The sequence below is a fragment of the Onychostruthus taczanowskii genome, unplaced genomic scaffold (assembly GCF_017590055.1).
Source record: "Onychostruthus taczanowskii isolate IOZ18803 unplaced genomic scaffold, ASM1759005v1 scaffold10, whole genome shotgun sequence".
NCBI classification, from domain to species: Eukaryota; Metazoa; Chordata; class Aves; order Passeriformes; family Passeridae; genus Onychostruthus; species Onychostruthus taczanowskii.
The window spans coordinates 10,924,827-10,952,398 of record NW_024496526.1 but is presented as its reverse complement, the minus strand read 5'-3'; the positions used below and the strand labels follow the sequence as shown (position 1 = coordinate 10,952,398).

Genomic DNA, 27,572 nt, shown 5'->3' with positions numbered 1-27,572 from the left:
CCCTACAGAATGAGCTGCTAGACTTGTTTTCCCCTGTGCTGATCTGATTTTTAGAATTCCTGATACCTGCCAGCCGGAGCGTAGGTCCCTTTCCTACTCTTGTGCAGACCCTCAGGTGCAGAATTTCCACAAATCCTTTTTATTCTTTCTCTAACTTGGGTGCTGACCCTGTGTTGAAGAGACCTTGGTGATCTACTGACACCAGAAAATGTTGGTGAAGCCCCAGTGATGATGCAATATTGCAAAGCATTGTCCAGCTGCACAAATTTCAGTGGTGTCCAGCTGATGGAGCACATGAACTGCAGGATCATCTTGCATGTGAAAATATTAAATTTGAAAATTATTGAGAAGTAGTTCAGAAAACTGTCAGAAAACTTTCTATGCAATGTTAACTCCTTTTTTTCCTCTACTTAAGAGGCTTCTTAACATTAAAGGTCTTCCTCACATTTTCCACTGAACTCTTACAATACCCTGTCATCAAGAGGTTCCCATGCAGTCAAGAGTTTCTTGACCTCCAGGAAATAGAAATTCTTCCTTGTTTCTGTTTTCAGTTTTGAATTGTTCCTCTACAGTAGGACTTCCAGGGACTTTATTTTAGGTCCAGACTCAAATCCCCATGATGAGAGGGAAGGGTTATTTCAGGCTTTTGATTATTCAGAGAAATGGCTGATGATGAATCTATCTGGGTCCACTATAAAGCCAATACCATTCTGTGAGCTTCTTTCTTCCCTGGCAGAGAAAGAGGAGGAACAAAAAAAAATCAGAAACAGGCAAGGAATTTGGCTGGTATGCCAGGAAGAATTCTCAAGCAAAAGTAATTAAGCTCATATATAACTCTTTCCAGACTTTAATGTTTCATAGAGTCATTTTTCATCTACTGAGTGGTACTGTCACAGCACCAGAGATTTAACTTTTACATATTTTCATTATGTAGTCTTGTGCAGCTCTTGCTGATAACAGTAATTTGAAGTGTCAGTGCAGCTGATGAAATCAGATGGGCTATGAAGCTGTTTGAAAGCTGTCACTGGGATGTATAAAGTACTTTTTATTTTGCAGTTGCTTCACAAAAAATTTAAAAAAACATAAGCTAATGTGTATTTGTTCTTTCAGTAATATAAATTGTTCTGAAAGATATTTTTTTTGTTTGTATTATATAGATTTAGGGGTAAATTAGTTACTTTTAGTAATGAAAAATAAAAATCCACTAAGAATTTTGGTGTTTCCTCTGGATTTTGGACTAGGTTTTTGAGGTTTATATTCAACATAGCTGAGTCACAGAATTTTCTAAAAATCTGTCTCCAAGTGTCACAACAGGAGCTGCCAAGCATTGAGCACTTTGAAAACCAGACCCTTTTGTGGTTTTTCAGAACTAAAAATTGAGCTGTGTGAGCTGCTTTGAAAATCTGTTTTCCACCTGGTATATTTCCTTTATCATGGATAAAGTCTCTCTGGAGGAAGAATATAATTGATTAAAACTATTTTCCTTTTAATTGAATGTGATACCACTGGTGTGCTCCTTCATCACTCTCCCAATTATTTTGGATACAGCAGGAGACTGTATATTCTGGAAATCTGGCCCTCAGTATTCATTTCTTTTGATTCTCTGCCATTGTTTTCATGGTCCATTCCTAGATGTACACAAGGCAGTAGTGGGCAAGAGAAACCCATATGGCATTGTAAGAAACGTCCTCAGAAGATAAAAGTTTCCATCTTCCACTTCTCCTTAGCCAAGGCTGTAGCTTTGCTTTTTGATATACATTTTGACCCTACTTAAATTTCCTGTAACAATTCAGAGGGAATGACTTTCTCATTTCTAAGAGAATGGTAAGAAAGGAAACAACACTGAAAGATCCTTCAGAGTCCCTGTGGAAATGGGTTCCAAATCAGGTCTCACAGTGACCATACAGACAGGAGAGGGGAGGCTCCTCAGACTTCTGTGGGTTTTATGTTTTCAGTTTACTCCCTGTCTCTCTGCCTCTCCAACACAACCAGGGTTGCTCAGATGTCATTTGGCTGAAAGGGAGATAACAGAAATCCTTTTTTTATTCCATATTTCCCTTTATTTGCTAACTCTCTCACCAGTAGTCCTTAGTTGAAGAATTGCCTGTCCACGAGCTAACATGCTGTTTCACCTTGATTATTTTCAGAAAATTACAAGAGCAATGCCTGGCATTTTAAATTGCTTTTCCACACTCCCACTTCTATCTAGGTATTTTGTTATTCAAAAACAAACAAGCAAACAAAAAGTTAGAGGAAGCATAGCTGAGATCAGAGGGTTCAGTAGAAGGGATACCTCCTTTTGATGCAGCAGAACCAAATATAATTATCTTTTTTTTTTCTTCATGCTTCCTTGGAAACCTTCAGCAACTTCAAAAATCATTATTACACATTAGCACTTACTGCCCTTTTAAAAGACAATGCACAGAGAATTTGCTGCTGCAGCTCAGCCAAGCCCTGTAAGGTTCAGGTGCTCAGTAGGACTTTCAGTCTTTCTTTGATCCTGAGTGATGAGGATAAGGCGAAGAGAACCACGTAAATATAGGATGGTTCTCCTTTCTCAAGAACTGTGAAATAGAAATACATATTTAATTTGTCTGTAAGTAGTTTCTTCCTTGTTAAGAAAAGTCCGTTGAGATATTTAACAAGAATGACTATGGTAATGTTCTTAGTTCAAAACCAAACAGGCAAAACCCATAGGGGAGAAATATTTCCAAATTTTTGAGAGTATTAGAAACATTGCAGAGGAAAAAAAATTGAAAATTACTTGAAAGAGAACTGCCAACTACAACAGACTTAAATAACAATTGGACATATCATAAAAAAATACTCAGAAACACAAAAAAGAGAGATGGAGAAGATATATTGAGCCATGTTCTGCATCTCCTGCTGGAGTACAATTGTTCAGTGCAGTATATCTTTAGTCAAGTGAAGCCTTAAATTGTTCAAAGCAAAGGAAATTCCTCTGCTTCCTTTGGGATTGTCTGCCACAGACTTAAGATCTTGCTGTCAAGGGATGTTTCCAGACATTTAACCTAAATTATGCTCATTTTCCAACCATTAGTGCTGAAGTTCCCTCTTTGGTGTTTATAGCTCTCAGAAGGACCTTGCCATCACAGGCTCTACAGCATTGTTTGCCCCTTACAGAAACAAAAGGGAAGTCTCTGGAAACTGGTAGGGAATGAGAGGGCAGGGGTGTTGCCTGTACATCCTGGTTGCTCAAATAGCAGTGAGCACACAGCTACACTTGCACTTTTCCCTGTTCCATGGTTTGTACAGCAAACTAGGATGAATGAGCTGGGGGGCTGTGTGGGACCACAGTGTTTCCAAAAAAAATTATTAAAGGTGCCTGGCGTTGTGGACACTTACCCAAACTGGGATGTGCACACCAGGGTGTGACAAGGTAAACAAAGGCAGGGCTGTTTCTGTCCAAGATTTTCAGGGTGCTCTGAGAGATTGTTATCTCTAAGAAATTCTGTAAATCTTAATTCTGTGTAAGAATACATCACACATTTTGATGAATACCTTCCTGTGTGAGAAACAATTAGCAAAACACAGGTGTAGAGAGGCCAACCCTTCACGGAGAGTGGGTTTATGTTGGAAGGAATATATTGCACTACTCCATCCCTCACACTGGCACTCTCTAGACATTCTGTGGGCTTTCAAATGAAATTATTTTAAAATTTTATCTGTAATTGCTTTCCAGGACCTGCCCCACTTATCCATTGTCACACTGTTGCTCCAAAGCAGGCCAGTGTCAATGTTTTGGCACTTGTTTAATTTCATTGCATCTCAACAGGGATTTCCTTGTATTCAGTTAGACAAAATGTCAAAAGCATTCCAGTGACAGGTAACAGCACACTCACAAAGTGCAAAATGTTTCCCTTCCCTTGAAGGTGCCCTTTTTCCCCCTAGATCCTTTCCCTGGCTTTAAATGCCTTTACTTCCATCACATCACACCAATTTCCTGTGCCTTAGAGTCTTGCTGCCAGATGAGGACGCTGGACAGCGGGATTGGAACCTTCCCCCTCCCTGACTCGGGGAACCGATCGACGGGCAGACACATTTCTAAGCAAGAGTCACCCTTGGAAACGGGAATCTTTGCAGCATCTGAGCAAGTTCCTCTTTCAGCTCCTTCAGTAAAAGCCAAAACTCTTGAGCGAGAAGTGCCTTCAGCAGCTAAGAGCCAGGAGCCTGTGGAAAGTGTAATTAGTCACTCAACATCTGATCCGGCCATGACTGCCAAAGGGATACGACCTTTTCAAAGTCGCCTTCCCAAACCAGCTTCCTCAGGTAAAATGTCAATTACACTGAAAATCACATTATTTCTGCCTCGGCCTCTGTTTTGATTAGCAGGAATCCTGTAATAATGGCAATTGGTAACAGAAATGTTAAATGCGGAGCGGAAGATACTCTCTTTATGAATGCGTAAGGTTAACAACTTTGTGACCTGAGCCATATAGAAATTTTGTTATACAAAATACTTATCTGAGAAAGAAAAATTAGTTTAGTACTTAAAGCCTTTTCTCAAGAAACAGTACTTGAAGAAAAAAAACCCATATGACAACCTTGGAAGTTGACTTGAAAAAGAATACGGATGTTCAGCAGTATTCAGGATCACACTGTACAAAGTATAAAGCAGAGCCATGTTGTGACATAGAAAAGATAAATTCATAAAGACTTGCTTTTGATACTGGATTTGAGCTAAAGACTCATTTGGCCTCAATGCATAAAATCTGTCCCACTGAATATACAGCCTTGACCTCATACAAGGCTCTCATTACTTTACTGCATCATACAAACACATTTCTGTATATGAACATAAAGTACCTGACTTTCACTCATGAGCTACGTGTGTGTTTAAGTTATAAAGGAAGAGCTGACAAAGGTATAAAAGGACTGGCAATCCATCAAAGCTCCAGAAAATAACTCTGTATTATTAAATAGTTCCATTGAAGTCTGTGCATTTTTTATAAACAAACATTGACTGTTTATATTTGTTTTTGGAAGGCTTTGGAGTTATTAATATATATGTTAATAGCATTAAAATCATGTAGCATTAACAATGGGGAAATTTTCATAGTCAGCACAACAGATACAGCAGAAAGCACAGTAAAAGTGATTAGTTTAATAGAGAAGGGTATTGTTTTATCTTGGCCAAATGCAATGTCACTCGTTTATTGGGGTTTTGGTGATTAGCACTTTGTCAGTCCAGTTATTGCTCCTGTAGAAGTTGTGAGTATTTAACTTGTATAAATTTGTATCCCTCTATAAGAGAGATTCTGTGTAATTAGCATGTAAGGCTAAATATCAAGTTTGAGCTTAGTTTAAGGCCATCAGATGTATATTCTGCTAATGAGCTGACATATATTGAACTTAGGAGGAAAGAAACCTCTCTTATATGTCCATAGGATGCATAACAGAAGGTTTCTAATTAAACATCTCAGAACTCAGTTGATTTAGCAATATTCCCAGTGCAGTATTGTAGTGGTATAATAGACTGCAAACACATATGGTATGCTTTATTGCAGACTCCCTTGCTTGTTTCAAATCAAAGCTAAATAAAAGATATTTTAATACTTAGTATTTTTAAAATAAGTGTACTGTTAATTGATAGTATGGCTAAGAAGGATTCAGAAGAGAAATCTTAGTTATAGATTACGTGCTGCATGCTTGAATGGCCACATGTGTGACCTCAATTCAGCAGTGTGTTACAGAGTAGAGCCCATGATTAAACACTGTCATTATAACAAATTGAACAGAAACTGCAAGCATTGAATTGCTTCATAAGAAGTCAGTAGCAGTAAGATTGTTCTGATCTCAATGCTAATATTCACTGCACCAACCTTGTAGGGTTTGTATCTTAATTAAATTGTCATGAAGAGATGTTACAAAAAAGTAGTATACATCAGATGATGGGGTCAGCTCATTCTTTACTAGACTATCTTCATTCAATTCTCCTCTCCCTCACTTTCTCATCCAAATTACAATTATCGCTTTATTTCATATGCACCATATATCTTCTTTGATGTTTCGATTTTGCATAGTGCAAATATAGCAAATAAGAAAGCTGGCTTTCTGCTAGAAAGGTACTTCCAATTATATTTATATTAAAAGATTGTTCTCTAAGAACATTAAATAGCAGAGGAGATCCTGAAATGCCTAGAAGTAGTTACTGAATGTTGTTTCTTTGTTGAAAGGGTATATATATTTTATAACTAATGAAGAGATTTAAATTCATGCCTTCCTCTTCTCTCGTTAACTGGAAAAGGATTTGGATGAAATTCTGCTACTTTAGTTAGAAATATTCCAGTAAGTTAGTAAGTTCTTCCTTTGAGTAGTAAAATATTATTGGACATAATGAAAGTATCACAATTTGCCCTCAGCTTTTACTGAATTATAATTGACACACTATCATGAAGATGCTGATGAGACCTAGAATTTAAATAATATCTCCCTTAATTCAGGAATAATTAACCTTGCAAAGCAAAGTGAACATGAAGCAAGTTCTGTGACCTCTGCCTCATTAGAGCATGCTGAAGAGACTGTAGAAAATAGAGAAGTTCTTCTGGAGTGGACCCCCAAGAAAACTACTAAACCAAAGGTATAAAATAAGTAGTGGCATCTCTTAAATGAGATGGGTGCTGTGGCCAATGTAGAGGTATCAGTGTTTTAATGGCCAGTGTTTTAATATGGTGTGAAGAGTAACTAACAATCTAACAGCTGCATTTACTTCCTTACCCTTCATTCGTTGTCTCATTATTTATCAGTGATAATAATACAGCACCTAAAGGGTCTTTGTCCTCCTGGTTCTAAAGGAGGACAAAGAACCTTTGTTTCCTTTTCTAAAGAAAAAGAAAATGAAAAGGAAAAGGAGATCTTTTAGAAAAGGAAATTGAGACATTTTACTCCATTCTTCTCTTCTAGAAAAGTTGATCTTGTTTGTTGCTGTTCATGAGATAGAGATTGGTTTTTTTCCCCAGGACTAGGTTTCCTTGTCAGTATGGCTGTGTTGTATGAGACTTTGAGAGGTGCTATGGAAGTATTGTGAACAGGAAAAAACTCTTCTAACATGTTTCTGTGTGGTTTTGGGACTACAGCTGACTTGCAATCTCTAACGCTGGGCATTGCTGGCTGCATGCGCATATCCTCAACTCTGCTTCCCTCTCCACAAGTGTGTGATTCCTAACAAAAGAATGTCCTTCTGCATCAGTTAAAAAACTGCAGCATGGATTTAAAGATGGGGAAATTATTATCCCTATTAGAGAAACAGAATTAAAATCTCACTAGAGCCACCAGAGTAGGGGTAATAGGTGGTATTTGTACATGCTATCACCCCAACACTATCAGGCCTGGCTTCCCCCTGCCTGGTTTGTGGGGTTTATTGTACTGAGCTGCTGCTCCTGAATGGTTTGAGCCTTCAGGCCTTCCATGATTAGAAGCTGTCCAGAGCTGTCAGTGTTCCTCTGTATTCCCAGAAAAAAATCAATAATGCTGCTTCCTGGAAAGAGCTGGCACAGGAATCACCTGGGAACTAAGAGCTCTCCAGTACTGCAGTATAAGTATCAGGACAAGAGACATGAATTTAGGAAAAAACTAAGATTTACTGGTGTAGAAATGGTGTATTGTCTACTGGTCATCCTAACTGTCTCTAGAGTTGCTTGCAGCAAACTGTTTGTGATGTGACAATTTTGCATGTTACAAATAGACCGCATTAAACATACTTGAGAACTACCAAAATTGAACTTGGTGGATAAAATTATCCAAAAATGTTGGTGGAATCGAAAACAATGTTACAGTGGGGGGAAAAAGGTTAAAATATGAATTGTTTCTGCCAGACTGTCTCAGGGGATCTAGCAGGACAAGAATGGATTATTTCCCCCGTGTCAGACTGATGATTACTTGCTTGAAGGGGTTAGACTGGTAATGCACACTTTCCCAGTTGAGCTACCTGTTTATACTGCATAATGAATATAAAATGTGCTACTCCCAATACTATCTTCAGCATTATTTTGACATATTTGCATTTTCTGACTTGCTGCCATGCCCTTCTTTGTGTAGGACACAGCTCTAAGGGTGTGCATGTACTCAGCGAGCAGCACTGACAGTGAGCCAGAGCCAGAGTACAAAACCACTTATTTCAGAACTGCAGAGGAGACTCTTGTGGAGTTAACAAAGAGCAACAGACAAGGTAATTGAAAATTGGTACATAAAGATGTATGTCCCTCATCCCCACACTGACTCAGCAGCAGATGGTGTCCTTTATTGAACTTTCTGTCTAGATTTTACTTTCTAACCCCAAATCTTTCTTCAGTCTAATTTTCCATTAACTTTTTATTACCTTTTTCTTTTTATTATGTGTAAATTCTTTTTCCCTTCTTCCACAGTTTTTGCTAATGGGGGCTTAACTTGTAGGTTTTTATACATAAATCTCTGTGGTGCAAATAAAAATAATTACATTATTACAAAATTGAAAAGTGACTAGAAATATAGTTTTCTTTTTTTTTTTTCTTTTTTGTTATACAGCCAGTTGAAATAATGCAGTGATGAAGGCCACAGTTTCCCAACCTCTGTGTCAAGGTGATGTTGGTTATGGTACCACAGTGAACTCTCTCTCATTTTCCTCTCTGTATATATTGCAGCTTTCAAGTAAGAAAGCTTTTAGTGAGAATTGATGGCAATTCGAAATTTACTGAATTCCACTAGATAAAAATACATTAAGTGAAGTTCTCGAGATAATAGTTTTCTGTGTGTTTAATAACCTGGGAAATTGCTGCCTTGTCTCCATCACCAGCCTGCTGTGCTCGGAGCCACCTTCCCGAGCAGATGTGTGCCCGGGGGCGGAGAGGGTGGCTCTGTCCTTGTCCTTGCAGCCCACAGATCCCTGCAGGTGGGGAATTCTGGCCAGTGCAAGGTGCTGGCACCAGCCTGGAGCTGGTGCCCTGAGCAGCCCCAGGCCTGGCCTGGCAGAGATCAGCACCTGCAGCACAATCTCCAGGTGACAGTGGCACGGAGAGCAGCACGGGTGCTGGATGCTGTGCTCTTCAGTGTCTTCAACATTTGGCATTTTCACAGCTAATCCATTGCTTGTGATTCCATGGGAGAGAGCAGAATAGGAAGCTAGGGCCATTTATTTACATTAGTGCTGCAGCTTTGTGGGTTTAATCTGTAGAAAATGCAAGTCATTTTAGTCAGCCCATAAACACTTATGTTTACAGATTTTGCTTTTTACAAAGCATATTTTAATGCAATAAATGGGGTTTTTTAAAAAAGTACATAAGCTTTTTTTTTTTTCCCCTGCATTCATCACAATTTGCAAAAAAAAACCCCACCCTATTTTCATCATGTGCTAGCAGTTGCTTTAAATGGCAGCAGATTCCAAGTTTAATGATATCTAAGCATGACATTGGATGACTGTCTTACATAGAGATCCACTAATTTTGTGTATTTACCTCCCTTTTGAGCCAGTAAGAGAATAAAATACGTAATTGTGATTGAGACAAATAGAAGATTATGACACATTATTGCAAAAGTATTTCTGCTGTGTTCATTCCTCATAGTCGGGGTTTCTGTCCTGTGCTGTGTAAATGCTGTTCTCACATGGAATTAACAACCATGCTTTATCCCATTCTGTGTTCAAAGGTCTCAGTGTCTTTATGCACACAATTGATATAACCTCAAAACAGCCACATGAGGCTGGGGCAGGGGCTCCAGCAAACCAATCCACAGTGAATATTTTTATATGAATAGATAATTGCATTTATTAGCTGAATCCCCAAACTCACTGGCTGCACAATTATAATGTTGGAGTGATTATCATTTTCCATTTATGAGCAGGGAACAGAAAGACTGGGTGCCCAATGCAAAGGCTATTAAAAGTCAATGATAAGACTTTTGTTGATTTAATGGGCTTAGCATGAGATTCCCAGTGCATTGCTCAATGTTACAGAGAAGGTCAGTGGAGCAACAGGGAGTATGCCAAACATTCCAGATCCTTCTGTTCCAACCATGAAAGTGTTTTGATGTCAATATCATAAATTGGTTCTACCCTGGTGTGATTCTGTTAGAGGCATTGGAGGCAGACCTTCTCCTAAGGCTGTAGGTTAAAAGGCAGAGTTGAAGTTTGTGTAACAAGAAGTGTGAGGAAAGAACTTAATGTTCACATAAACATGTCTCCTGTGTGCTTTCATGAAGCTGAAGAAGTTTCCCCTGGTTTTATTTTGTTCTTCTGAATGAGTTTTCAGCCTTGGACTTCACAAACCAGGGCTTTATTCCTAATGTTGTTGTGCTACAGCAGGATCTAAAGCAAGTACCACCTTCTTACCTTACTTATATGGTTTTTTATGCTGTTGTATTCCTTAAAATGTAATGAAAAGGAAAAAAAACTCTCAAGTACAGATTATTGTACCATACTGAAGGGTATGGTAAAGGAACTTAGCACATCTGCCATGTGAGTCTATTAAAAGAGAAGAACAAAATCTTGCTGCACATAATTAAGTGGGAAGATTCCCCCAAATTAACCACCTTGTCTATAATTTGAAAAGAAAGGAAATTAATTCTGTCTGTCTCATACTATCTCCTCCAGCTCAAACATTAAGTGTGAACAGTCCCCTGTATATGCATTGGAGAATTAGAAGGTAGTATTTTTAATATTTCTATTGCATTGTATTTCAGATAAAACAATTTAAATGCATTTAAAAATTGTAAAATTACATTAAAATCTATGTAGACTGTCATAATGATATTATTTGTTACATCTCTTGCAGCTATGCAGGAAAAACAAAGTCAGAGAAGGTCGTTTTTGGGGAACCCAATGTCAATTTTGGATTTATACCAACACAGTCTCTATGGCCACTTTGGAGAGGATGGACCTGAACAATTAGCACATTACAGTTTAATTGAGCAGCTGAGTGGAGCTTCCAGTAAAGACAGCAAGACCAAGGAGAGCCCAAGTGTGAGTTACTGAAATTTTTATATTATTTCTCATTTTGCTCATTATTATTTTTACTTCCCTTTTGTTTTTTTTCCTGAGTGTGTCGATTGATTACTAAAACCAGGCAGACTTGGAAAAAACATGACCTGCAGAAGAGTAAAGATCTGAATATTTTTAGAACAGAATGTTACATTTGAATGCTCACCTGTCACAGAATTAGACTTACAAAATTGACAAGTGGGGACAGGCTAGTGCTTGTACTCCACCATTAGTGAGGAGTTGAAATTTAAAGCTAGCAAGCAAACACAGAATTTATCTTTTAAGGCTGCTCCTTCACATATAATTAGATAGTTTGTATAGAACAACACGGATTAAATCACTTAAAACTCTGGAGAAGCATTCCTGAAAACTCAAATGAAATTGTGTTATGGAAATCGCCTGTTTTCTTGTTTCTTCTGAGATCTTGGTGTCAGATTTGATGGTTTTAAACATTATGTTGATGAAGGTCGGTCCTGAGCTGGTGGGTTGACTTTACTGCTAAACAGAAACAAATTTGTTTTCTCCTCTTACTTCATGTGAATCCTCTTCCTTTTCTGTGTCTAGAAGTATTGAACTGACATCACACAGTCTCAGCACCCTGAAGAGGAACTTTTCAACCTGTTGTTTTCCTCCTCTGTTCTCATGCCTTCTCCTCTCATCATTTCACTCCCTTTCCTCTCCTTTGATCTAACAAGCTAATTTCTTTGAAAATAGACACTCAGTCATGATCCAGTGTAATCATTTTACTTCCATGTGCAGTCTGTTTCCCCAGCTCTTCTTTTTAGACACAAGCTCTTTTATTTCTGTGTGTAGCACTCAGCACTTTTTGGGAGTGTTACACTATAAACAAAGGTGGTAGCAAAAAATAAGGAATTATGCTGGTTTAAAATTTATTGGTGTCGTGCATAAATGAAAAAGAATTTTCATCTCTTCCCAGACCCGTTTTCAGTTTCAGGAAATGACTGTGCCTTGCAACTTCAGAGGTGATTAACCAAAGTTAGAGTCTTAGAGCTTTCAGGAATCTGGGCCAAATATGCAGAAGGAATATGAAGAACAAAATGGCAGCAGCCCTGTTTATTCCAACTCTGTTGGCATCAAAGTCCTGCTTAACTGAATATTAAATTCACCACAAACTTCAAAAGAAAAATCCTGAAATGTATGTGCCTCATTTCCCAACCAACCCAGAATATGATTCCATTTTAATATATGTGGGTCATGTTAGAAAGAACAATTTCAAATAATCTGACTTCATAGTTGGGAAGGAAAAAAAGGCAAAATGGCAGCAAAAGGGTGTTAAGAAGGATACATGCAGGAAAATAATTTGAGCATCCACTTAATTCCTCATCTTGAACATCCAGAAATTCATAGCTTAATTATGTGTAGGAGATGAATTATATATGTGTGCATATATATATATGTGTGTATATATGAAAAAAATACATAATCAGTTCTGCCTTCTGAAGGCCAAGGTCTTTTGCTATTAACAGAGCAATTAGATTTGGTTCCAGTACAGAAAAGTGACTCAGAGTTGCATCTACTTTTAATTAGTTCTTTTCATGTATTCCTTGTATATGATGTCTCTGCAATGTGCCCAATCAGCCTCAAAACCTAAAGAAAGCCATTGAACAGGCTTTAGGATCCTGTAAAACTCCATCATTTAACCAAAAGGCATCAGGTGTAGCTCAGCCAGCACCAGCATTTTTCATGCATTATGTTGGGGAGCTCTTGAATTTACTTTTTAAGGGTCTGAAATAGCTCCCTGAACAGCATTGCCTCTCCCTGAACAGCAAAAGCTCAATAAAGCACTAGAGATTTGTCTATTAGTATTAAACTTTTCAGAATGACAAATGAGAGGAAGTAACCATGAATAGCAGGTTGCCCTGAACTCCTTGTTTGAAACAGCACAGCAAATTTTTTCCAAGCTGTAGTTTGTCCAAGAGAAGAAGATCTAGAGTCTGTTTAAATCAGAGCTGTGTGATCTGCAACATTACCCACAAAAAGAGGGGGACAGCAGAGGTAGAAGCACTTTATGGCCAACAAATTTAAAAAAAATCTAGGTGTATAAATTTTGGGGGAAGAATAATGCATCCTTCATGCAGAATATTTGGTATTTTGAAAAAGGAAATCGTGCAGGCTTAGAATTTAATTCCCAAGTGGCGTTTGTCAAGTCTTGAAAAAAACCAAACAAAAGATGTGTGTCAAAAAAGTGTCATGATGGGCAAAATGAGTTTACAGTGCTTGTCTGAAGAGCAAGTGCGCTGAGACAGTGTCTGAGCCCAATTAAAATGGGCTGTACAGCTGCAGGATGGCAGTGGTGCAGACTGGGGGCTCTAATGAGGCAGTCAGGAAGCTCTCTTAGCCCAGACTTGGCATTTGATTTGTCTCCTTCCCAACCAATGCATTCACCAGCCTTGCCTCCAAAGTTTATACACAGCAGGTTTCATCAGCAAAAAAAGTACTGTACAGGAGTTTCTGAAGAGAAACAACTGATCAGCTATTACTGTGATGAAGGGACACTGCAGGGACAGTTTAAGGAACTAAAAAGTGCTTTTAGACATTGAAAGAAAAAATACTTATTGTTACAGTCTTAAACAGAATCCTGCTTAAATTCTCTTGGCATTAAGACCAATTTTACGTTACTTTTATTTTGACCTGAAAAACATATTCTGAAATTGTGTCATCCTTTGGCATACTGCAGAATTTTGGATGAGAAAAGCAAATCACAATTTCAAAGAAAGGAATGAAACGCATTGAATCATCAGCAGAAAACTTTCACTGAAATTAACAACTGTGGAGTATTTTCCTCATGCAGGATTTTCCAAACAAGAAACATTCATTTTCTGATCTGCAGTCCACAAATGTAGGCAGCCCCTGGGAGACACCTTGTCAGTGAAACTTCACTGAGCCCTACATTAAACAGATGCTCCTATTCCTTGCACACTGGGAGTGCCCTGAGCACTTTGCCAACATCATGACCATGTTTATGCAGTGAAAAAATTATTTCACATTTCATCAGTTAATTTACTGTCTAGACTTTAAAAGCTCAAGTGACTTTTTTCTTACAAGAATTCAGGAAACAAGATGGATTTCCCTTCCCCAGGCCCATTGTTTATTAACATATTTTATAATCTAACAGGAACCATTAGGAGAAGTAACTGAGTTGGTCAAAGATTTTGTTACTTAATCATCCTTATGGTCCCAAAGAATAATGAAAAATATGTTTACTTCTCTGTCCTTAACCAACCATCGCATGTTTTTACTCTGTAATACAGCCCTTCTTACTCTCTTTTGTCCCTATTACCCAATTTAAGTCACCATCAAGGCTTGCTTGGGATTTCAAACATGACTTGAGAACTTTAAAGAAAAGATCCCTTATGGAAGGAATTGGTACGCATCAGAAGTTTCTAATTCCTCTTGTTTTCCCCCAGTTGTGACGAGATACATAAGAAATCTGACATTTCAGGCACAATTGTTAATTGCATGGGCAGTTGAACTGGGGGACTCATGTAAAGAAAGAGTTTTCTCTGTGCAGTGTGAGTTCTGGCCACATCCACCACGCAGGGTTTGGGTGTGTGGAACAGATGATTCATGAATGAGATCAAACCCCCGTGCCTGGAAATTCAAGTAGACATTAGAAAGAGCTGGCAAATACAGGCCAAGGAAAAATTAGAGATCTTGCTGCTGTTTAGGCTGCACTTACAAATAGGACTGACCTGGCAGCATTCCCAGATAAACTGAAGGATTTTACAGCTGAGTAAGCTGATTGGGAGTTAATGCTGTATGATTGACCTGTTGTGCTCACATTCTCCTATTAGCAGAGAGAATACCCACTAAAGCACTAGAAACAAGGCTAAGTCTGGTAATTGCACAACACTTGCCATCCTCCAGGATCTCCAAGCATTAAGTTGATAGTAGAGAGGGTGTTCCAGCCTTGCTGAATTACAGCATCACTTAGAGCAGCCCAGACACCTCTGCAGGCTACACTAAAGAAAGTGAGGGGGAAATAAAGAAAGGCCTGAGCTACTTCTCCTTGTGTTTCCTCTCCTACAGAGAGCAGTAAGACTTAAGGTGGGGTATGAACTGGCAGCGCACTGGGTACTATTCACCTCTTTAGGCAGATTTGGAGAATGTGCCAGAAAATGTTGTCTGCCTGATTCAGGGTCCTTTCAGACCCTGTCTGAAGGTGCTTTCCTGTCTCTGAAAGAGAGAAGCTCTTTGGCTCTTGAATTAAGTCTCTTTTAAAAAGGACTCTCCATGTTTAAGTATCTGGAGTAATTCTAAGGAGACCATGTGCACCCTGCATTCAGAGAGAATTAATTTTTTCCACTTTATCAGATGTGCTTAGGGAGGGATTCTGCTTATCACATGTCGAAAAGCTTAAGATAATGATTTTGGTCGAATTAGCACTTGGGAAGAGATATATCCTAAGACTTTAAACAGGAAAGGAGGTATTGCCCTGGGGATCTACTTTCTTCCTTTCCCCTGGCCAGCAACTGCCTTATCCTGAACACCAGACTTTCAACCTAAAGTTAAAAATATGAACATAGCCCCAAACATTCCTCTGTTGGAAACTTAATAAAAGTCAGCCATTGTAGTTATCATCTGTATTTGAGAAAGTGAAACCACATCTCAGGGCACACTCTGGAGAGCACTAAATAACTGCTTTCCTTTTACTTTCATATAACATGAATATCAGCAGCTGGGGCAGCCCTGGGTGATATTTTGCTGGGCCAGCAGGATCTGTTCTGCTGTCTGGAAATTGGTGACAGCAACATGGCACTCATATCTCCCCCTCAAAGATTTTTTTTTCAGTATTCTTGCCACGTCACTCATATCTTCCCCTCCAAGTTCTGTCTTCCTCCGTGATTTTTTCTTCTGATTTTGCAGCACCTGTGAGGTTAGTTTGGGCATCTGTTGGCCCTTTGCACTGCACCTCATGTAATCCTGGTCCATTTTCTTATTGTCACTCAATATCCCAATTTTTTTTTATTTCCTTCAGTATCCATGCTGTGGCTCTTATATCTTCCCCTCCGAGTTGTGTCTTCCTCCTTTATTTTTTTCCTTGATTTTGCAGCATCTGCGAGGTTGGTTTTGGCATCTTTTGGTCCTTTGCACTGCACCTCTTTTCCTCCCAGACCATTTTCTTGTAGTCACTAAATGTCCCAATTTTCTGGTTTTTTGGGTTTTTTTCAGGCACATTTCATTTGAACTTATCTCCTTTCCAGAGCCTTTGTAAGTCTTTCTTTTCTGGGTTGCAAGACTTCGTTTCCCTTCCCGAAAGGAAATGAAATCCTGCGATTTCAATGGGGATCGATTGGGCAATCTTTGGTCCATGTCCCTGCACTTGACAGCATCCCATGTCTTTTGATGGTTTTGAGTTTGGCAAAGATTTTTTGTTTTCAGTATTCTTGCCATGTCACTCATATCTTCCCCTCCGAGTTCTGTCTTGCTCCATGATTTTTTCCCCTGATTTTGCAGCATCTGTGAGGTTAATTTGGGCATCTTTTGGCCCTTTGCACTGCACCTCATGTAATCCTGGTCCATTTTCTTGTAGTCACTCAATATCCCAATTTTTTTTTTTCCTTCAGTATACAATCCATGCATCCAGCATCTATGTCATGTTACAACCAGAAGGAGGCATGAAATGTTGCTGAGGACTTCCGTTTTGGCTTGTTTTGTACAGTGTGTGTGTTTCTGCAAATACAGAGTTTGAAGCAGCTCTTGGACATTATTATACCAGAAAGTAATTCACGGTCAAAGAGGTCCCTTTTCAGCAAGAAAAATAATGTAATGGGCAGGATCAAATACAGAAATTAGGTGACAGTAGTTTTCTGTGTACTAATTGCATAATTTAGTTTACATCATATCAAGCACAGAAACCTCATCCCCTCTTTGCTGTTTTTCTGATCAGGCTTACGAGAGAGGAAGATGATGAGGTGGGGAGGGAATCAGCTTCATTTGTTTTCCTGGCCCTGATGAACCTAGGATATTAATGAAGAAATTGGCATTGTACAAACTGTAGATGGGAAAGAAGTCTGCAGTCTCATTCATCCATCTTTGGTGTTTTAAGATCTTTGCTTTTCTTTCAAGTAAGGAATGAGTATGTAAAATAATTGCATATGTTCAGAGAGGTGATCTATTAATGTAAACATTTGGTGGTATTAATACTCAGCACCACCATGTGGTGCATGGCCTCATGGGGGACCTTTGAGCTGCACATTTCCCCATTTTGTCAAAATTGCCTCAATAGGATTTTCCCTCTGACAGGCTTGGGGCTGCAAGATTTCCTTTCTGTGTAATCAGTGGGGTTTGATTCTCCGATGAGTGATGCAATACTTGTGCCATCAAAGCAGGGACTGTCTGAGTAATTGCCTGAGTTGATGTAAAATCCATTGTCAGGGGAATTATATAGGAGTATTTGACAACCTAAGTGACAAAAACCACAGGAGCATGGTCTGATAAAAAAGCAGATTTGACCATTCCACCCATGGGAATAATGCAGAATTAAATGTATTTTTTCTAACCTGAAGTCTGATTTGCTCATGTTAAATTAGAAATAGGCTAAGACATCTGCAGACATCAACAAATCACTCATATCTGCATGGTTTTTACCCTCCACAGGAGAAGTTCACAATCTAAGATCTGCTTCCAAGCCTTATATTCCCAATGAGGTCTTTATTGTTTCTAATACCTTGCCATCAAAGTTGCCCCCAAAAAATAAAGTGAAGAGACAGTAAAACAAGCAATTTGAAGCCTAGATAGGCAGTCTTCTGGGACCAAAGCCTCACTTGACACACATCACTTAAGAGAAATGTTGTGTGGTGTGGAAGAACATCCTTACAGCCAGCCTGAGGAACTGGCTTGGCAGCAGTAAAAAGCTGCAGTTATAGGAGACTCATTTCTCTCCCTGTGCCTTCTAGGTGAAACTGCTGAGGTTTCTTATGCTGCTGAGAGTTTTAGTAAAAAATTATGCAATGGAGAGTGGTTCAGCAAGGAGGTTGATAGCATTCTCCATAACTTCCTTAAGTTTTTAAAAGGCTTTGGCAAGAGAAAACATTTGGAATGCAGCGTCCACCAGAGAAAATAACTTTTTTAATGGTATGCAAGGGACATTTTTAGGGAAAAGATAACCCTAAAAAAAACCTGAAAGCTGCTATCTGCTGAAGCAGTTCTGCTTCTGGCATTAATGGCCTCAGTACTGTGCCACCAAAGCCCATTCTGACTAGCCCTCCAGCTGGTATAAAGGCTATTTTATGTTTGGCTCGTGTATTTATGGGGATGGGTAGGTGGCGACATTTTAACTCAAATATCTTTTAGCACATAGTTTTAAGAGTATTTAGGCATCAGTGAGGGACAGAAAGTCTTTGGCATCGGAGAGCAGGCTGTGTGGCATTTAAAACACATGGTGTGCAGGCTAGCAGAAGAATGGTTTGGATGTGAGTCTGAGAGAAGATGTGAAGTGGAAACAGGAAAGCCAAGGGCTTCAGGCATTGCTGGGCAGGTAGGTGCAGTTCCAGTGCCTCTGGCACAGTGTCACCAAGTGCTGAACTCCCCTTTCACTCACAGCACACAGTGATCTGTGTGGCTAGTCAGCTGCCAGGTGCAGATGTCTGGGCTTGTGATTTAAAGCCAAGATGTCCTGTGGCCACAGCTGGAGCCTTGTGCTCACTGAACCCCTTTGGCACTGTAAGGAGGGGAGAACTTTGCCCTTTCTTAGTGGAAAAACTTGATCACTGGAGCAGAAACCCCATATCCCACCATCACAGCAAGTAATTTCAAATTACAGAGAGAGGCTTGTCTTTTCAGCATGTGGGAGCTGCATAACCACGCTACACATGGACCCAGATGTCACAAAAAGCCCTGCAGCTCATTTGCCAGAGTCCCTGAGGGTCAGCCCAAAGCTGCTCAAGTGCAAGTGCCCAGAACAGCACAGAGCAGCTGTGCAGAGCTGTGCATTTACAGGGACTCTGCCCTGTCACAGCTCTGATGGTCTGGCTACCCCAGGTCATGTCTCAGCAGGGCTGAGTAGCTGCAGTTAGCAGGATGGGGGTAAGACCCCGACACATTCGGTCCCTGCTCACTGCAGACACATCCCCAGCACTCCAGTGTCCATTTGCCTTTATAACTGGAGATTACATCTGGATTTCATAGGCACAGGGGCTCTTAGGTGGAAGCAGGAAGATCCTTTAGTCTAATAAGAACCAAAAGTACATACAGAATAAAAGTATAATTTGCTAGTGATTTCCCCGAGTGGAAAATGTTCTGGGCTGTTTTTCAGAGGTTTGACAGATGGAGCTGATGTGATTTGCAGCATGGCCCAAAGTGCACTCATGTTTCTGCCATTTGTAACCAGACATTCTTCAGTCCCCCATCTTTGGAAATAGTGCTGCAGGTTTCATTTCTCTCGTTGTGGAATAGGAATATTATAATAATACTATGGGCCAAAATAGAATTCAGAACACATTAACAGCGACAAATGATAAATATTAGTAAGCATGTGAGATGGTATAATTGTTGTAATGATATTAGTAATAAAAGAAAAAGCTGAAAAATAGATTGGATCCAATAAACATCAGACTGACTCAATCAAGATAAGAGCAGTAAGGCACAGAGGTGTGTTCAGTGAGCTGTTTGTTTTCTGAAGCTGGAAAATATTTTGACTCCAAGAGGACCATGTGATTAGCAGTGTTAAATGAGATGAATAAGGCTGTAATATTTTTGTGAATTGTTTTTCCAGCTGAAGCTTGCCTTCCCCATCTATAACAGTGATGTGTTTTGAATAAAGCACTCCAACATCACACAGAGAAGGGTGGAAAATGACTGATCTTTTAGTGTGAGAGTTCTGTACCGAGGAGAGTACATGAGGAATAAATTACACAGATGATGGTAGCAGGAATTGTGGCAATATACTGAGAATATGTTGGCAAATTATTTCTATTTTTAAGAGGATGCTTTTTCTTTCCGTATGCAGATGACAATAATATCCTAATCAACGTGGCATTTTATGTCAAATATTGACAAAAAACATATTGAAATAATTTTTTGGTGTTTATAGTTTGTTCCACTAGCTGTTTTCCTTTCCCAAAAGTGATTTGCCTTTTATTGAAATGAGAAGTTATACTAAATTTTGTGCAGTATGACACATGGACTCTCTATAACCTTAAGAAAAATTTTGGTAAATATTTCTTGCAAGTTTAAACTTTCTTCTTTATAGCAGGTCCCAAAGTATAATATTTTATCTCTTACTATATTTTTAGGCCCCAATACATGAATTTCAGGCTTTTGCAGGATTCATATTAATTTAATGAAAAGTAGTGTTAGTATCTGATAGGAGGAAAAAACATGGTATTTAGCAGATTTAGTAGCAAAAAGTGACACAGGGAACATTGGGAAATTCACAAGATGTAGTTACATAATTCAAATGTCTAATTATCCCTCACAAAGGCTAAGAGTGATACAAGTTTCCATAGCACATGTCAGAGTCCTGGCAGCCTGAGCTGCTCGTCAATCCCTCAGTGACTGAGACACAATCTGATGCCTCTGCTCCCATTAGTGCCACCTCCTCTCAATCTCCATCCTTTGCCTCCTCATTAATAGAGGTCACTAAAAATTCTACCTACTGTAAAAAATTGTAGCCTGAAGAACTTCTCTAGTGTTAATCTCAGCAAATCAAACCCCAAGTGATTATTATGTAAAAAATTGCCAGTCAAACACTTTAAAGTGATTTTTCTGACATCCTATTACATATGCACATATCCTATGGGTTACTGAATGCTCTGTAAAGCAAACTGTAAAACAAGGTCTCAGATGGGTTTGGGAGGATGAAGAATAAAGCAGAAGTGGGTGGAAAAGAAGAAATTAAATATGAATAGGGTGTGTTGCTGTGGATTATAAAATTAAAATGTTAACTATTCAGTAATAGTCTATTATATTTCTTCTAACAAAACAAAGTTACCAGATTGGGAAACTTGTTGGTAACACATATAATAAGACAAAAAGCAGATTTGAAATGTAAAAGCTTTTCAGACAATGCCTGAAACTGAGGAACAGAAGTAGCAGAGCAGACAGCACATGTTTGCTGGTTGCTCTTGCAAGAATTATTTTTCTCTGCATAGACTAAGAGGAGCCTTTTTTATGGCTTCTAACTAATCAGTAAAAATAAAGGTCAGGGTTTCTTCAAGCTTCTTTTCTTAATGGCTGTGCCTAAATGGATATTTAGACACTTCAGCTGCCCAGTTTTCAAAAGTGCTACAAATCTGTAGCTCTTGCTGATGTCTCTGACCAATCCATGTTATTTGGATCCTGTGAAAATCATGGAATTTATAGACGTGCTTGAAAATTGGTTTCGATGTTCTCCCTCTAACTGGCAGAATTTTGGCCTGAAACATCCTGCTTCTGTGGGCAATGACATGGAACGTCAGCAGACATTTCCCCCAAGTTAAAAGGAAGGCCAAATACTGTGCATTTCTAATCTGGTCCTACTGTGCTCCCATTAAGATCATATCATAATGAAATTCTTCATCTTTTAAAATCCATTTCTTTATTGCATTTTCTGCAACATTAGTGTATGAGCAACTGGAAAAAGCTAAAACTTTCATTTGTGTCATTTTACAGAATATTTTTACTATCACTATCATAGGAACATCATCCTATCTTTTAATGCTTCCTAGAAACATGATGGCAAGCCAGGATACAGAGAGCTCAACATTTGTAATACAGCATTTCTACAAATAAAATCCATGGTGAAAACATGGAAGCTGTGTTATGACATCATCACCATCATATTTTCTGGAAAATTCCCTTGCCCAGGATTTCTCTCCTGGGAAGCTGAGAAGCCTCAGAGAAAAAGGAAAACGATAATTATCTCATTTGGTTCTCCTGTGTTTTGCTGCTTTGGAATGTGGTTGGAGATTGTTTCATTGGTTTCATGTGAATTGTTTTTACTCATTGGCCAATCAGGGGCCAAGCTCTGTCGAACTCTCTGAGGAGAGAGTCACGAGTTTTTGATTAGTATCTTTCTAGCTTTCTGTCTGTATCCTTTCTGTATTATTTAGTATAGTTTAGTATAGTTTTAGTATAGCATTCTTTAATATAATATAATATCATAAAACAATAAATTAGCCTTCTAAGAACATGGAGTCAGATTCATCATTTCCTTCCTTCATTGGGGTCTCAGAAAATCCAAGATGACATCATTAGTGGCATGGTGTTGAAAAGAGAGGCATCAGAGCAAGCCAAGGACAGCAGCCACCATTTAGAAGCTGTGTGATGTGAGGGCTGGAACCTTCCTGACTGACTGCTGAAAACTAAATTGTCTATGGAGCTTCTGTTTGTTTGTGCAGTTTCATCACTTGTGGTGATAGGAGAAGATGAAGTGTCTGGCTGGGCAGGAAATTTAGGTATGAGGACACTTATCTTCTTGTCTTGTTCTACAAGGCAAATCCTGCTGGGTTTCTCCCTCCCATTCCATAGAAGCTGCCTGGCTGCCCAATTATTGTGCTTGGGAAGAGGAAAGGGAGCTAAGGCTGATGTCACCCACAGGCGTCACACGCTCTGCTTTTAGCTCAGCGCTGTCCTTCTGTTCCTGTGAAAGTGTTGGGGAGCCCACTCTCTCTCCTCCACAGCCAAAAACTTTCATACAAAGCAGGGACTTGGGATTTCAGCTATCTCGTGCCATTCCTGGCAGAGACATCTGTGGGAAGTAGAACTTTTGCCTCCATATCCTGTTTCTCTGGTAGTCATGGAGTCCGGATGTCAAAGGATAGAAAAATCCCGATTTATGAATGCAGCACAATGTGGATAATTACCATTCATATTTACTCAGGGGGAGAAACCACTGCAGAGTCCATAGGCCCCAGGATACAGAACATGAAAACAAAGATCTCCATAGGTTCCACAGGCTCTGGACAGCACAAAACCCTGGGGGTTTACACAGGGCACTACAATTGGAGTGAAATCATCAACCACTCCAATTGGTACATCATAGCCTGCTTTGCTGCTGCTGGTGGCACTAGAATTTGCTAACCAACTAGAATTTTGCTAATCCAATTCTGTGAGACAGTTGGGAGTTTAACAAACGTATTTCAAATTGTATTTTGGAGAAATCTCAAGCATGGGGGGAACTGGTCATGTTCTGTTCATTGCAGCAGATGGCATCCCATTTGGTGTTTGTTAGCTTTGTTTGCAGCTCAATATTTTGTTTCTAGGGGAACTCAGTAAGTTAAATAATTTATTTCTCTAATGCATCAAGATTCTGATCCAAACTCCACTAAAATCAGTGCAAAACATTTGATTAACTACCACGTTCAGTGGATTAAATGCCAGGTTCTGTATGTTGAAGAGTATTTCAGATGCTCCCTAGTGAGAACCTCTGTGAGGCCTCTGCCTTTCCATGGAGAAATTTTTGCCTGCAAATAAAAAAAATATTCAAATACATTCAAAAAGTTTAACAGACAGGAGTGCAGGACTGTGGAGATAGGGATGATGTCCAAATTGCCGAGCCAATTGCTAAGCCTCTCTTGCTATTAAATTCCCCATTTTTTAAATAAAGAATATAACTAATACCTTCCAGCTGCATTTGGAATTTAATCTAGTACTGTTAGCAGGCTGCCTTGAGAGCTTTGAAGGCCCCATAGCAGCACTAAGCAAATAATCATTATCACTTAATATTCTCATCAAGCATTCTTGCTCAAGATGGGATCTTGCATTACAAGGGCTAGCCATAAACACATTGCTCCTCTGATGAGGAATTTTCTGAATGTCAGAAGTAAATTCACACCCTGATCCTGCAAAGAGTTTTGCATGGGCAGAACTCTACCACCTTCAGCAGTCCTGCTGTAACCATGCCTGTGCATGGAGGAAATTTTTATTCCATTGTTATGAGTATTTGAATCCTGAATAATCTAAGATATTGAAGAAACTAACACTTAAAAGAGGGGGGATTTTTTGTATTTTAATAAGTATTAAATGCCTGCTTATTTTCAGTAGCATTTTTTCAGATTATTCATTTACTAGTCAGGCCTGGCAACTGCTTTGTTCTGTATTTTCATCCTGATTTTCTGTTTGGGTCATCTTTGGGCATTCAAAACAGGAGTGTGTGTTAGCTGTACAGTGTGGCTGCATGAATTCCAGTTGTATTTTAGTCCTCCTAGTGGCCTATTATATTAACAATATTACAATCTGTGGTTTAGGTATAGGAACATGTTCTGTATCACCAGTGCCTCGCTGCAGTTGCAGCACTGATGCTGCAGTAACACTTCTGCACTGCTAAAGTCAATAAATCCCCTAAAGCATTTGTGCAACAGATCCAGTCACATGGCAGCTATCACTTCACACACTTCTCTTTTTCTACAGAAATTGCAGTGAAATCAATCAATGCAAAAAATACCCCTATTCTTCCCCTGTAGGAAGCCCACTGTGGGAGCAGGAACCTGTGCTGCTTCTTCACAACAAATTCCTTCTTCAGTTATACCCAAGAGAGGTTTTCTCACAGCCAGACAAGGAGGGGTCAGAACCCACAAAATCAGGGTTCCCAATGTATCTATTCGCTGTGCCTTCTTTCTCTGAAAAATCCTCAAAAGCCTTGCCAAAATATCACCTCACAACCTAGGAAGGGCCTTTTACAGCCCAGGTGGGCTCAGCACAAAAAGTGCCCTCCCTTTCAGGTCCTGTTAGGTGCTTAACCTGAGCTTTGCTGGTGTCCAGGGAAGCTGGAAAGCAGGAAAGGCAAAGCTCTGTCCAGCAGTTGTCCTTGAGATTTCTGTTTTGAGGCTGTGGCCTTCCCAGAGAGTTTGCAGCCATTGATGCCTCCTGCCAGCTCCCAGTGGGAGACTTTCTGTGTGCCTGGCTGGGCCACCAAGCAGGAGAGAGCTTCTCATGACCAGAAACAGATGTACTCATTTCTAAAAGATGAAGTAAACACATCTAAATCCATAAATTACCTAAAATTCCCCTCGGATCACAGCCAGATGAGATGCATGTTAATCAAAATGGATATCACTGCTTTAATTCAGTGAAGAGGCAAGTTCAACATCTATAAATCTTCTGGCTGTAGCAGCTTCCACCTGCATCTGTAGCAGTGGTCTCTTGGTGCCCAGCATTGCTCTGCTTAATTTTGATTATTTCTAATAATTCTAATTCTTAATTCTCCTAATAATAGAGAAACAGTGTTTGGTTTTGAGCATCCTTTAGAGTTAAAAAAGGACTATCACCTGCCATCAGCATTTCAGACAGGAATTGCCTATTCCCTGCACGTGCCCCAGCGTGCATTTTGTACACACAGAGTGGGTGCTGTAAGAGTGTGAATGGCTGCCCCAGTGTCAGGAGCAGCCAAAGGAAACTGCAGGGAAGGGAGCAAAGATCCCACATCCCATGGGCACCTCCCTGAGGCCATGTGCATGGGAGCATTGCATCATCCCTTCCTCCTCAGCATCTTTAGCCACAGGCAGGCACCAGCAGCTCCCCAGGGATCCTGGAGCTCCAGCCAACAGGCCTGGGTGGGAAAACCTGTCCTCCAGCACATCTGAAACTCAGCCACGAATTTCTTAGCTTTTAAATTGCATTTTTTACCTGATTATCTTCCAAAGGGTTTTCTAAACTCTTGATTAATTTTTGGGTTGGCTATTTAATACAGTGTTTGGTTAACTAATTCATGTAGTTGTTTATAATTAATGTCTTGCTATAAAATCATCTTAATAGAAGGTTGGGGGTTTTTGTTTTCTTTCCAGTAGAATAACAAGTTATTTTATTATTCAAACAAGGCTTACTTCCTGCTGTTTTCAATAAGATTTTTAATAAATATGTAAATTTAAAAATTAATTTACTGCATACGTTTGGCAGCATGATTCTTGAACTGACAAAAGTTTGATGGATTGTAAAATTATCCTCCATAAAAATCATCAGTCACAGTAAACAGAATTTATCAGCCTCTGGTAATTCTACAGCTTTTTCTTCATCTTATCTCCTGTTAGGAACTCACTTAAAATTGATTATAATATAGTATGTTTCTAGAAATGTAATTCATTCATATATTAATTAGATTTTAGGTTAATATCCCATCATGGAATAGGACATGAGCCAACAGTTTTCCTGTTGTTGCAGAACTGCAGTAGAGAGCCCTTGATTACTGCTCCCATGTGGTTTAACCACCAGGACTAATCACTAATCAAATTCCAGCAACATAAAATGGAACATCCTTCATAGCATTTATTTTCTAGCTGACTTATACTATGGGCTTTTTATTGATACAACTTGCTGTACTGAAATGAACTAAAAATTGCAAGAGAGGATTTATCCTTCTACTTTAATTTGGTTCTGCAGCCTGCGCCTGAAGTTCTGTCTTGGGTTTTTGTGCGTGTTGTGCTGCTGTCCCTGAAATACTCTGCCCTACAGCAGAGATAAATTGTTTGCATAAATTTAGAAGGCCCATGTAGATGACTGTAACTGTTATGTAGGATTTGTAAGCAGATGAACTTAAAACATAGGTTTCCATCTGCAGTTCATGCTTTGCTTGAATCAGTGCTGGAACTCAGCTCATAACATCAGCTGGAGAAGTGGCAAGCACAGTCACGTAACCAGCATCATTATTTGCATCTATCCTGTCCCACTTTTCTCTGATTACAAAGGAACTTCTCTAGTCTCATTGCACAGAGTCAGAAAACAGTATGCATGTGGTTTAGGCTGCTACAGATTTCCTGGGAAGGCAGCCTAGGCTCTGCCCTCTTCCCCTGCTCCTCCAGGAGCACTTATCCCAGTGCAGGACTGCCCAGCCCCAGCCCTTAACCCTCACTTAGGGGGGCACACCTAGTGGATTTCTTTCCTTAGTACCTTTCAAAAGCCAGTTGTCACAGAAGGGGAAGGAAAGGGCAGTGGGTTTTATTTAGAATAATTAGAGGTAAAAAATCTCTGTTATGTAGGGTTGATTAACATCTGTAGTGAAAGGGAAATGTCAGCTTCAGGCTCATAAAATAAACTATGTTGTTGGACTGGGGTTTAAGCAAGCTAATTCAGATTTTTTTAACAATGAAGACCCTGTTTCCAAATTCTAAAGTTTTGACTTCTGTATTCCTGGTGAGAGCTTTAGTTCTGATGTGTGTGCACTGTGGACACGAAGGCTCGCAGCTGAGTGTTCTGGTCACACGGAGGAGAACTGATGGATCTGGAAAGATTGTTTGTCTCTTCCCAAATTTCCTTCCTCCTCAGAGGCTAAAAGTAAAAAAAAGAAAAAAAAAACCTATTTGCTGTGGAACTTTGTTTAAACTACCTCCCTGAATCATTCTGAGAACTTGGAAGAAGGGACATTCCCTTTCCTTCCTCTGCAGGTCTTCCAGCAGAGGTTCAGCTCACTGAACTCTCCCCCAGACACACAGCCCTCTTAATGCCCACAACAAGCCAGGCTTCATAGCTGGGAGAATTATTCCTACATGGTTTTGTCATCCTGCTGATTTCCTCTTGATCCTGCCACATCATCTTGCTTCTTCAGTGGGTGCACTCAATGATCTTAAAGATCTTTTCCAACCTAAACAGTCCTGTTATTCCATGATTCTCTTTCTACTGCTTCTGTCTTTTTACCCACAGGTCAGCTGGATGGTCACAGGCTATGAAT

The 27,572-nt window shown here is 39.5% G+C and overlaps 1 protein-coding gene across 1 annotated transcript in view; it reads left to right on the top strand.

The window, feature by feature from the left end:
* The window catches only part of NCKAP5 (NCK associated protein 5), a 354,576-nt gene that overhangs the window by 318,514 nt on the left and 8,490 nt on the right, over positions 1–27,572 (top strand). The window contains exons 16-19 of the mRNA XM_041406435.1: positions 3,976–4,290; positions 6,465–6,601; positions 8,059–8,188; positions 10,764–10,951. Coding sequence (XP_041262369.1) covers positions 3,976–4,290; positions 6,465–6,601; positions 8,059–8,188; positions 10,764–10,951 — 770 coding nt within the window. The remainder of the gene's footprint in view (positions 1–3,975; positions 4,291–6,464; positions 6,602–8,058; positions 8,189–10,763; positions 10,952–27,572) is intronic.